This window comes from Podarcis melisellensis (genome assembly GCF_964234715.1).
Source record: "Podarcis melisellensis genome assembly, chromosome: 6".
In the NCBI taxonomy this organism is placed as follows: domain Eukaryota; kingdom Metazoa; phylum Chordata; class Lepidosauria; order Squamata; family Lacertidae; genus Podarcis; species Podarcis melisellensis.
In genome coordinates, this window is record NC_138538.1 from 7,303,174 (window position 1) to 7,316,199 (window position 13,026).

At 43.8% G+C, this 13,026-nt stretch overlaps 1 protein-coding gene across 4 annotated transcripts in view; it reads left to right on the forward strand.

Annotated features, from left to right (window-relative positions):
* MYT1 (myelin transcription factor 1) overlaps positions 1–13,026 on the forward strand; it is a 166,964-nt gene that overhangs the window by 126,086 nt on the left and 27,852 nt on the right. For 3 of the 4 annotated variants that reach the window (XM_081916679.1, XM_081916678.1, XM_081916681.1), the window contains exons 15-17: positions 1,151–1,213; positions 1,400–1,468; positions 7,087–7,149. In XM_081916679.1, coding sequence (XP_081772805.1) covers positions 1,151–1,213; positions 1,400–1,468; positions 7,087–7,149 — 195 coding nt within the window. The remainder of the gene's footprint in view (positions 1–1,150; positions 1,214–1,399; positions 1,469–7,086; positions 7,150–13,026) is intronic. The other variant, XM_081916680.1, reaches the window with a different exon arrangement.

Here is a 13,026-nt window from a genome sequence, read left to right on the forward strand (position 1 = left end):
ATGTCCAACTCCCAAGAGACTGTGATCTACTCCCGTTATAAAAAAAAACCTGGCAGTGATCTACCCATTCGATTGACCAAAGTTGTTGAACTTTTTGGGGTTGGACAGACATGAAAAAAAGGGGACAAGGAACCCAGCAAAATCGTTAAAATAATAATACAGTGGTACCTCGGTTGTCGGACGTAATCTGCTCCGGAAGACCGTTTGACTTCCGAAGCGTTCGACAACCGAGGCGCAAAGGGAGGTCTGAAAAGTCAATGGAGAAAACTGAAGAAGAAAAAACTCAGCGGAAGTTGTTCGAAAATGGAAGCGTTTACTTCCGGGTTTTCGGCGTTCAGGTTCCAAAACATTTGAAAAAAGAAACGTTCGAGAACTGAGGTACCGCTGTATCGATAAAACAAGGCTTTTGTTGTTGTGTAGTCGTTTAGTCGTGTCCGACTCTTCGTGACCCCATGGACCAGAGAACGCCAAGGCAGGATGTCACAAAAAGCATAGAAGCAGTCAACGGAATTAAAACTTAAGGCTGAAAATTGAGTGTTTTATTGTTTTATTGTGTTTTTTTACCTGGTGCCAAAAATGCAACTGTGTAGGAACTAGGCAAACCTTTCTTGGAAAAGTATCCCATGGCTGGGAGATCAACACTGAGAATGTCCTTTCCATGCTAGCTACCTGCCTCACCTGAGAAAATCCTTTACTATACATCTCAATGTATAGTAGGTGCATATGGGTGCAGGCAGTCCTTCAAGCGTTCTCATCCTAAGTCTTTTAAATCATTGTATACTGATTTTATAAAAAGGAAAGGGGGGGAAGCAACGTGGTGGGGGTGCCCTTAAGATGTCAGTCAGTTACATCCCCCCGCACAAAATTCCTTAGCCAGAGTATGCAATTTATATAGCTGTATATAAAAATATATATCATCCTGCTGACAAGATGCCAAATTTCCTAATCGATGGTGCTTACAAAAGAAGCGTGGTTGTACTCCTTTAAAAAAAAAATCCCTATGGTAATTTTTCTCCCCGATTTCTACAGAAGAAGGATTTTCTTCTCCCTTTTTATATTTTTAAATTTTTTTACATATGCATGAATCTTACTGGTTTCTTTAATTTTTTTTGCCACTCACGTTTTTTTCCCCATAATTATTTTTGTTCAGTTGCCCTACCCCAGGCTGTGATGGCAGCGGACACATCACGGGGAATTATGCCTCTCACCGCAGGTTAGTTGACCTTACCTACGCTATTCTTTCAGGCTCTGACAATCTCTTAAAGATCTCTCTTTTTTAAAAAAAAATATAAAAATAGTGTGGATACATTGGTTCTATTTCCTCTTCCCCTTTTCTTTTACCTCCCCTACCTTTTTTTTTTTTTTAGCTTACCCAAATATTCTATCTCTTCTTTTTCAGCCTTTCTGGTTGCCCTCTTGCTGACAAGAGCCTCAGAAATCTCATGGCTGCCCACTCTGCTGACCTCAAGTATGTTTGCGCTAAACTTGAATCTCTCTCTCTCTCTCTCTCTCTCTCTCTCTCTCCTCTCTCTCTTTCTCTTTCTCTTTCTCTTTCTCTATCTCTCTCTCTCTCCCCCTTTTCGCTACCTCTCTGCCTTTTTCTCCCTTCCCTCTGCACTTTTCCTTTAGAAAAAGGCTAATAAGAAACCTGCCTGTGAGTTTTAAAAAAAATTGATCTTAAACTGCCAATGCAAACAAAACAATATTGAGCTGGGAGATACGCAACATGTTGAATAATATTCAATTGCTGCTAGGAGATCATTGGCTTAGAATCTTCCGATACATATATTCCTTTGAACTCCAGGCAGATTTTTTATATTTTTTATTGGCTATCCTGGAGATGTGTCTTTCTTTTTTCCCCCTCACACTTCTCTCTTCATGGTCTTTTGGAGATTGCAACATTGCCAGAAATTTTCTTGGATAATAAAGCAGTACTATTTCCCACCCCATCCCACCCCCCGGACGGGTTGATTAACTTTCTGCCACAGTCTGAGAAAAAAGGGTGATTTGTGAAAGGGGGTTAGGGTGAATTGCACTTGGGTAGTATGTTAACTTTTAGGAGGATTTCTGTTTGCAAAAGAAGAATTTTAATGGGGGATCTAAGAGGAAGAAAACATGCATTTTTCAAGCGTGAATGTAAAGGTCTCCAGTAAGCGAAGAAAATCAGTCATTTGGTTGTATTTCCGTCAGTCCTGTTTTCACATTCACATGACTGGTTACTTCACATGAACAGTTGTTTTAACACTTGTTTCTCAGCGGAAGTCAATTGACATGACTGTTTTGAGGGCTTAATTTTTTCTCTCCATTGTGACTTTTGATGTTTTTCGGTCAGGCTAACCCTGAACTGAATGTCCAGCTATCCAGTTCAACCAACCAGTACTATTCCATCAGGAATGCTTTGCCATGGTGAACTAAACTGGAATCTAGGCTGGAATAGTTGAGAGACTTGGACTCCATTAACATTCAACCTATGCAAGCAAGGGAGAAATAGAAAAAATGGATGGAGGCTGGATCCAAAAAGTGCTTTTATGTGAATCAGTTTGGAGAGAAGGGGGTATTGTGCTAAATATGCATCCATCCTAATACTAAAAAATACATGCTTGTTGGGAAACAAGCGCCATTTGGTGAAACCTAAGTAATTATTTTTGGGGGGAATGTAGCCCTCAAAATATAATTAAACAAGGGATAGTTTATTTCTAAAGTGCACTGGGATGTTTAAGAAATGAAGGTCCTCCTCTAGAATAATCCCCAAACAAGTTACTGTATTTTTCGCTCTATAGGACGCACTTTTTCCCTTCTAAAAAGTAAGGGGAAATGTGTGTGTGTGTCTTATGGAGCGAATGCAGGCTGCGCGGCTAAGCCCAAAGCCAAAACAGGGAGACGGAGCGCTGCGCTCCATCTCACGGTTCTAGCTTGGGGTTAGCTGTGCAAAGCTTCCACAGGGCAATGGGGTGAAGGCACCTCGCTGCCCTGCGGAGGCTTCAAAGGCTGTCCCCGAAGCCAGAACAGCAAGAGGCTATCCCAGAAGCCAGATCCCTCTTGCTGTTCTGGTTTCTGGGATTCAGAATTTTTTTCTTCTTGTTTCCTCCCCCCCCCCCAAACTAGGTGCGTCTTATCATACAGTGCGACCTATAGAGCGAAAAATACGGTATTTCTTTGCACATGAACACAAAGTTCTTCCAGGGTGATTTCAGACAGATACTTATTGTGGGGCAGAGGACGGTTTAAGCCGACAACCTGCTTGCGATATCTGAACCACCCATTTGCAATATTGAGCCCCTGCCTGGAATCACCCGCAATATATGGTTAAAAAGCCAGACGCAGCTGGACTGTGCTGTTGCCCAGAATGTGCCCAAATGCAGCTTGCTGCCGATTTCACCATAGCCCAATTTCATACATTGGTTCGATCTCATTTCCCCCAAAGGGTAAGTTCTTCCCAGCCTGGTAGACTTCTTTTCCGCTCAGAGATGATTGAATGATTCACTTTTCTTTTATTTTTTATCTTTATTTTATTTTTAAAATACCCCACTCTTCAGCCAAAAAGGAGGGGAAACTACCCAGAGCAGTTTACAAATATCAATAAAAATACAATAATAGGACCAAAACGTCTTGACAGGATATTTAATAACACCGCGGGGAAAGAGAAGCAGATCACAATTCTGTGCACATTAGAGTTCATTCTTTCATTCCAAGCCACAGTGCCTCAACCACATTAGTTTCGGTGCTTTCATTTCACTCATTCGGCAGCAAGTCATCAAATGTCAACAAAACAAGCCTTGAGAAAGCAAGTTATATACTTGCATTCAATGTTCTTCACACAGGTACGTGTGGCCCTGATTCAAATCAACCTACAGGAACTGCCAAGTGTCTTAATACAGTGTTAATTACTCCAGAGGAGTTGCGAATAGTTGCTTGGGGAGCCTTAGTGCAAGGTGAAGCATAACATAATCCCTGTGTCCCCAAATTATTGCTACCCTCAAGTCTCCCACTACGTTCCCCATTCAAGATGCTAGATGAGATTTTAGTCATCCAGCCATTTAGTCATTTAGTCCTGGAATGGTCAATGTTTTGTTACAGTTCTTCCAAACATGTCCCAAAATATTTAGCGCTGTGTGGGCTGCACCTCTTCAAACTTGAAATATTTTAAGAAGTACCTGCTCTCTGCTAACAGAAATAGCATTCTGTGCACTGTGTTCCCTTCCAATGTATTACTTTGAATCAAGAGAGTGAAATTACGGTGGTGATTGTGATTCATTACCTGCCCGTTGCCCTAAGGTCCCAGGGTGGCTCACAGCCATTTAAAATACAACATTAAAAACGGTTTAGAGAACAAATTACAGTCACCAGAATAGGGCGGGTCTTCAAAAACATACACCTCGAATGTCAAAGGCCAGGGTGCCCTTACTCAGTTGTTTCTCATTGCAAAGCTGAAATGGGAGAAAGCGTTTGGATCAAATAAGAGCAGACCTGAAACTGTGAACTGAATTAAACTCAATTTCTCCCTCACCCCACCCCGTGACCGGAAAAGGTTTAGTATTTTGTCTTATGATCAATGCTGCATTTGTTTCCATGTATCTGTACAAATGTGTGTTCTTAGGAGCATTGCCTAATTCTGAGGATGCTGTCAGGTGTCTTTCACCTAAAGTCGGAAAAGATTACAGTCTTAGAGAAGAGAAAGGAAAAGTAAAGGGCGTGGGAAACAGATCTGTGGAGTCTGGGACTCCATCAGTATTGGGTCTGACTCATAAATGGAGATATCAACACAACTTCCACCACAGAAAATGCCAAAATATGTTGATGGGCAGTAGAATACTTCTTCTTCTTCTTCTTTGCAATCATTCATAGCCAAGTAAGATTGTCTTCCATAAACACGGTTTTAACAATGAGTCCATAAGTGACTGTGGAAGCCAATTCTGGATCCACACATCCTTCCACAGTGGGGACATAGGTTTCTGAGTGGAGGTTGATCACAGTGTAAATAGGGCACCTTTTCTAGCTCCTCCCCCTTTTCGGGGAGAGTAGAGTAGATCCTAAAAAGCTGGTGTGCACTTGTCATTCTCAAGACTCAAAGCAGGAAATCTGAAATCTGAAATCCACCAGTATTCCAAAACAGAGGAGGTGTGGGTGATCCAAGATCTCCCTTCCATTTTTAGTTGAAAGCAGCTGCAGATTAGGCATTTTTAGGTCGCTTGACCTTTCATAAAGATAAAGGTAAAGGTACCCTTGACCATTAGGTCCAGTCACGGCACTCGTCTCCCTCTATAGACCGAGGGAGCCAGTGTTTGTCTGCAGACAGCTTCCAGGTCATGTGGCCAGCATGACTAAGCCACTTCTGGCGAACCAGAGCAGCACACAGAAACACCGTTTACCTTCCCGCTGGAGCGGTATCTATTTATCTACTTGCACTTTGGCGTGCTTCCAAACTGCTAGGTTGGCAGGAGCAGGGACCGAGCAACGGGAAGCTCACCCCGTCACAGGGATTCGAGCCACCGACCTTCTGATCAGCAAGCCCTAGGCTCTGTGGTTTAGCTCACAGCACCACCCGTGTCCCCCTGACTATTCATAGCTAGCTACAATTCAGTGACAAAGCTCCTACACTTCTACATCAAGCATTATTACTAAAGGAAAAGATGAGAATGTGGCTACTTTGGTGGCAAATGCCAACATTTGCATCTCCTTCAACAATGGGCACCAAACATGTTGCCCTCCAGTTGTTGTTGGAGACCAATTCCCAACAGCCTCAATCGGTTGTACTTCAGCAACATTTGGAGGGTTACAACAACATTCAAAGGCAGGAAGCAAAAACACACCATCCCCTTGTGAGATGAAGCATAGGTGCCCATGATATGCAGAGACAGAGTAGCAAATACTAAGAGTTATGAGTGGCAAAGCTTACATTTCTATACATCAGTGACAGTGAAGAAGCAACGAGGTGGAAATGGGAGAACGCATCGTGTTCCTCTTAAGCAACCAAGCTTAGAAATGAAACCAAGTTCAAGGTTTGCTTCTCAGAACTCAGGCCACCAAAGTAGCCACATTCTCATCTTTTCCTTTAGTAATAATGCTTGATGTAGAAGTGTAGCTCTGCAGGGCATCAGGTCAGAGTTGTCTGCCCACCTTCTGCCCACTGCAGCACTAAAGAGGAAGACAGGTGAGTGAAGCACCAGAAATTTCTGCTTCGTATTCGAAAACATTTTCTTACTGATAAGAACAATGAATTTCAAGTTGTGTTGGCGATTTCCATTGGAGGAGAGCTTTGCTCCCTAGACCCGTATTCCGTACAATTGAATAAAGACTGTTTGCTTACGTTGAAATTTGAATTTGGTAAAGATGAGCGTAGGGAAATGGTTGCATTTTTCGTTCCATCGCAAGCCTTAATCCAGTGTTTCCCAACCTTGTGCCTCCAGATGTTTTTGGCCTACAACTCCCATCATCCCTAGCTAGCAAGACCAGTGGTCAGGGATGATGGGAATTGTAGTTCAAAAACAGCTGGAGGCACAAGGTTGGGAAACACTGCCTTAATCCTCTCGTTTTCAGCAGGTTTCCCATACCCATCCTATAGCCATAGCCACGGAGCATTGAATAGGATTGTGCATCTACTTCTGTTATTTTTGCATTTTCTTCTTTGATACTGCCTGGAAATCCATGTTGTTAAGTTGTGGGTGAACATATCAGACGACACAGCGATTCTTCAAACAGCTCTTGTTTATTCACAGGCCAGAACTGAACTGAAGGGCTCAGTTAGCCTGCTTATATAGAGCTCCAGTACAACGTAACTGTAACAATTTTCTAAAACTATCCAATCACTTTCAATCCCTTATTTGCATAACTATCTACAGTATCCCCCTGCTGGCCCAGGGTGAGAACTTTAGTACATAACACATGTAAGGTCTGAAACACTGACAAATAGCTCAGTAGCGAGAGAGGGAGACCCCAAACATTTTATCCTTGTTTTGCTGTGGAAGCTGAAGACAAACAGGTGGACAGCAGTCGTGCCGGTGTCATTTGACGTAGATTGACTTGAATGCCACCATTGGTTTGCAGCTTTGTTCCTCAGCTGCTTCTCTTTCTTTTATCCTTCTTCAGGTGCCCAACGCCCGGCTGTGACGGCTCCGGCCACATAACAGGAAATTATGCATCACACAGGAGGTGAGTCAGACTTCTTTGTGCAATGTGGAGAGAGATGAGGGGAAACTGAGGAGTAAACAAGATGGAAGCTGCCTGGGACAAACTGAGGAGGGGCAAGCACAAGGTTTTTTAAGGTCTGAATTACAGTGGTACCTCGGGTTACATACGCTTCAGGTTTCATATGCTTCAGGTTACACACTCCGCTAACCCAGAAATTGTGCTTCAGGTTAAGAACAGAAATCGGGCTACGGCAGCACGGCGGCAGCAGGAGGCCCCATTAGCTAAAGTGGTGCTTCAGGTTAAGAACAGTTTCAGGTTAAGAACGGACCTCCAGAACGAATTAAGTACTTAACCCGAGGTACCACTGTACTGTGTTGTGAAATGATGCATCTAAAAAGTGCGTGCCGCCAACGTGAAAAGTTCGGAGAGCTCTGCTTTAAAGCCTAGATCATTCATGAGCGACGGCTGATACGTCTGGCTTTGTTGCTGTTTTATGCGAGGGTGAGAAATTGCCACAAAGCATGGCCAGCATGGTTCTTTGAGGCACTTCCGTGAGGTGGAATGGCCTCTGTACTGCTGTGTGATAAAAGGGCGGCAGCTTTGAGTACAATTTCCCTCCCCTCGTATGTGACTTGTCAGCAACAACTGAAACTTTTGAGGTCCTGGAAAAGGATTCAAAATGCACTATCGGGCAACCATGAGGCCAAGTGAGCAGTCGGCAGCCATCCCTCACGAAATAACCAGCTTTTAAAGGGATGGAGCATGTAAGATTTATATTTTACCTCAGCCAGCAAACATGTACTGAACTCTGACTCGCTGCACCCTGTGTTGATCACAACCCATCCATTGCAAAGGTTTCTGGCTTGCCAGCCCCTGTAGCCATCCCCCCCCCCCCGAGGCATCATATCTGGGGTGGCTATATGCCCTAGTTTACAGAGGACAGCCCTCTGTTTTGAAGAGTTTGAAGAAGACAATTCTCTACTTGAAAGTGTCCTCTGTTCAGGCCAAGTCTGCTTTAAAGACACTCAGGAGAGGCCTTAAAACTGCCCATACACAGTTGCGGTGGCAGTTGGAGATTATTTGCAGCAATCATTTCTAAGGTGGAATCTACACACATATAAAAAAACGCTGTGAAAATGCTTTTTTTAAAAAAAGTTTTGAAAAATGCATTGAATTTGGCATAGCTCACTGTCGCCATCTAGTGTCAAATTTGTATATTGCACTTTACAGCTCATTGAAAACATTTTATTTGCAGCTGTATAGCTGAGTCCTAAGTTAGAGGCAATACATATAAACTGCCATACACAAACTGGTGCCCTCTTTTGTGATGCAAATTCTTATTTCTTTTTTTTAGCACATCTCTGTTATGGGAGGGCAAGTGAAACCAGAAACAGCCTCTCAGGAGAATGGGGAGGGAGACATTGAAAGACAGAGGATATATGGGGAAAGATTGTCTCAGATGTCTATTGGGTTTTGACAGAGAGCTTGAGAAAGGAATGCTGGATCTAGGAGGGCAGGGCCCAGAAAAATCCTCAGAAGTTTTGTGAAGGGCTAATGCCACTTTTGAAGGCCAGGAGATTTGTGGGGCAGAGGAAGGAGACGGAAAATTAAAAATGCTTATCGTGAAGATATGGTTTGCTTCCCAAGGCCTCCCGACTGGCTCCATCGCAATAAATTATCCTAATAATAAACCACCTCCCTGAAGTTCTCTTGCATTTTGCTTGGCTCGGGAAAGGTGGATTGTAGAAAGCAAATGGCCTATTAAAGGCAAATTCCTTCCGTGATCAATTAAGGAAAAAGCAGAGAAAGGGAAACAAGTTGAGGAGGGAATATGGATTGCAGGTGAGGTGAGGTTGGTGCGCGGTGCAATGAAGAGAAAAGTTGCAAGATGGCACAATAAATACGTCAGGGATGATAACCCGCCCACCCTCCAACCAAGATGTTCTTGTTTTCTTATGAACTTCTGTTTTCATTTGCTGTGCCCTTTTGTTTTAAAGTGCTGCTTCCCGATTTTGAGGTGGGAGATACGAAAGCCCAGCTTTTTGTGTAACTGGTGGAGTAAGGGCTCACCTCAGCCAGCACCATTCTAACTCCCAGTTGCTGGCTGGATAGTAGCCCCTCCTCTAATCACTGCCAGATTTACGTACCGTATTTTTCGCTCTATAAGACACACTTTTCCCCTCCTAAAAAGTAAGGGGAAATGTGTGTGCGTCTTATGGAGTGAATGCAGGCGGGAGGCTCTGCTCAGTGCTCCCTTTAAAGAGCGTGTGGAGCGTGCTTGAGGCTCTTGGGGACTTTTCCCCGAGGAGGGAGAAGGGCAACCCATCAGTGACAGGCTGCCCTTCTTCCTCCTCGGGGAAAAGCCTGCAAGCGCCGCACACACGCTCCACGTGGCTCGTGAAAGGGAGTGCTGAGCAGAGCCTGGGATGCATACAGGCTCTGCTCAGCACTCCCTTTAAAGAATATTTTTTTCCTTGCATTCCCCCTCTAAAAACTAGGTGCGTCTTATGGAGCAAAAAATACAGTATATTCTAAACAAGCTATAGCTTAGGGCCCCACTCTCTTGGGGGCCCCCAAAAAATTTAAAGGGGAAAAACTGGATGTACTGTACATTTCTAAAATATAAGATACCATATTTTTCGCCCTATAGGACGCACTTTTTCCCCTCCAAAAATGAAGGGGAAATGTGTGTGCGTCCTATGGGGCGAATGCAGGCTTTCGCTGAAGCCTGGAGAGCGAGAGGGGTCAGTGCGCACTGACCCCTCTCGCTCTCCAGGCTTCGCGGACCTCTCCGCAAGCAGCGGGAGCACTTCCGCTGCTTGAGGACAGTTGCCTGCATGCTGAAGCCTGCGCGCGCTGAGATCAGCAAGTCCAGGCTTCACGGACCTCTCCGCAAGCAGCAGGAGCGCTCCCGCTGCTTGAGGAGAGTTGCCTGCATGCTGAAGCCTGTGCGCACTGAGCTCAGCGCGTCCAGGCTTCGCGGACCTCTCCGCAAGCAGCGGGAGCCAGCGCTGGGCTCCCACAGCTTGCAGAGAGCTGCCTGTTTGGGGGCTGGGGTCCCTTTATTTCCCCCCAAAAAAACTAGGTGCGCCTTATGGGACGGTGCGTCTTAAAGGGTGAAAAATATGGTAATAATAATAATAATAATAGTAATAATAATAATAATAATAATAATAATATAAATAAATAAATAAATAAATAAATAAATAAATAAATATTTTTTTCATTTATACCTCGCCCTCCCTGGCCAGAGCGGGGCTCAGGGCACCTAACACCAGTAAAATTACAATTAAATAAATAAATAAATAACCAATTTAAAATACAGGTTAAAATATAATTTAAAATGCACCCTCATTTTAATAGTAGCCCATAGATCAAAACCAGAAGAGGAGGGAAACTATAGGTCAGACTGAGTCCAAACCAAAGGCCAGGTGGAACAGCTCTGTCTTGCAGGCCCTGTGGAAAGATGTCAAGTCCCGCAGGGCCCTAGTCTCTTGTGACAGAGCGTTCCACCAAGTCGGGGCCAGTACTGAAAAGGCCCTGGCCCTAGTTGAGACCAATCTAACCACCTTGCGACCTGGGACCTCCAATGTGTTGTCATTTGTGGACCTTAAGGTCCTCCATGGGGCATATCAGGAGTGGCGGTCCCATAGGTACGTGGCTCCTTAAAAAACAAATAAAATAAAACCTACATGCAGCAACAGTGTTTTGTGTTGTGTAGGCTCCTATGGTGTAAGTCATGGGCCTTGCCTGCTAGCCTGCTCCCTAAAATATCACTGGTTTGCTCATTTCTATATATAGGGTGCCTACATTCTGCATGGACTGGTTGCACGGCAACATCAGCAAATGGCTTGAGATACCTATTAGGTCCATAAATAACCATATAACATATATTCAACACACAAAAACAGCAACAATTTGTTGTTGACAAAGGACAGCTGGACATATAAAGGGCCCCGTTAACTTCAGTAGCTGAGGGCCTCATCAAACCTAAATCCAGCCCTGCCCTCTTTAATGCATGATTGTTCTCATGTGAACACCCAAGTAGGGTGACAATTTCATTCCAGTTTCACAGGTGTCTTACTTGCTCATGGCTCAATGGGCAAGCTGCAGTGTGCTTGTGAAAAGTTGGCAAGAAGTGAGCCCTCCTTTCATCTCTTGAATCATATATATTTCCCCGAATTGGATTAGAAGCTCTCGCTCTCTCCAGCAAAATAAAAGACAAAAGGGTCAGATTTTAGCTGACACAAAATTTCCAGTTAATAACACCACCTATTTATGACTTCTATTATCTTTTTTTTCAAACATTAATGGGCACCTCACAGCCTCCCAATTGAACACTTCCATTAACAGCCGCCATCTGCTAGCAAATATCTTCTTATCTAGGCACTATTAATTGCAAAGCCTCTCCCCCTCAAAGCAAATGGCTTCCTTCCCCCCCCCACCCTTTTCCTTCTTAATTTTCACCACCACTTTGTCCCTTTGTGAGGTGCGGAAACAGAATGATCAAAGCACCCAGGCAGGAGAATCAAAGGGGAGAAATTGTTCCTTTTTTGCTGCTGGAAAATGGGATTTTCGGTTGAAGGGAAGGAGTTTTGCAGAAAGTCGATGTTGTGCAGCGGTGAAGGGTAAAACAGGGGTAAAAGTGGCTTTAAAAGATTTCAGTAAACGAAATAAGGTTACACAAAGCACTCTGAATGCACAAGTATTCTTATGCACGAAATCTGGGATACGTGTTTGTGTGTTGGCAAAAGTGAAATAGGGGCAAGACTGAGAATGCAGAGGTTTTCCATTGGCCCCAGCAGAAGAGGAGCTTGTGTAAGAAGAAAGGGAATTGAAATGAAACTGGCATTGAAATGAGGACTGCTACTTTGATGCATGCAACAGGCTTGCAGTGTAGGGACATTAAATGGAGGTGGGAAAGTTGCATGATCACCGAGATGCAGGGAGTTGAATACAGTGGTACCTTGGTACTCAAACTTAATCCATTCCAGAAGTCTGTTCCAAAACCAAAGCGTTCCAAAACCAAGGCGCCCTTTCCCATAGAAAGTAATGCAAAACGGACTAATCCGTTCCAGACTTTTAAAAACAACCCCTAAAGCAGCAATTTAACATTAATTTTACTATCTAATGAGACCATGGATCTATAAAATGAAAGCAATAATCAATGTACTGTACTATAAAATAAATAAGACAGTATTGCAGATGATAAAAATAAAAATCAGTTTTTTGTTCTCGCCTGCACTGATGCTAGTCATTGTTTGTATGGGGGGGGGGGGCTTTTATCTATTTCCACAGCCACACAATCAATCAATCAATCAATCAGTAGCTGAATGGGGTTCCACACAGTCACAAAAACTAATTAACTGAAAAAGCCTCAAAAACAAAAACACAAAATAAATAGCAAAAACAGGAGTGCCAAACTTAATCCATTCCGGAAGTCCATTTGACTTCCGAAATGTTCGAAAACCAAGGCGCAGCTTCTGATTGGTGCAGGCGCCCCAGAAACAATAAACAACAGCTGCATCGGGCGTTCTGCTTCCAAAAAATATTCTAAAACCAGAACACTTACTTCCAGGTTTTTGGCATTTGACAACCAAGGCATTTGAGTACCAAGGTGTTTAAGAACCAAGGTACCACTGTATGTGCTCTCTGCAGAAAAGACTTGTTACATAGTCAGGCTCTCCACGCAGGTTTGGTAACGTCAGAGTTCTCTGCAGTCCTGTTGTGACTCTTAGCACAAGCCTGCAGGAGGGTTTCTATGAGTCCATGGGAAAGAAGGAGGGGGAGTCCGTATGATGCACCATGCCTAAGACAGCAGTGCATAGCTCATTCACAAGAAAAGGTGCAGGTCTTTTTAAACAACAGGAAAGGGCTTTATTCTGCATGGCCTCAGCT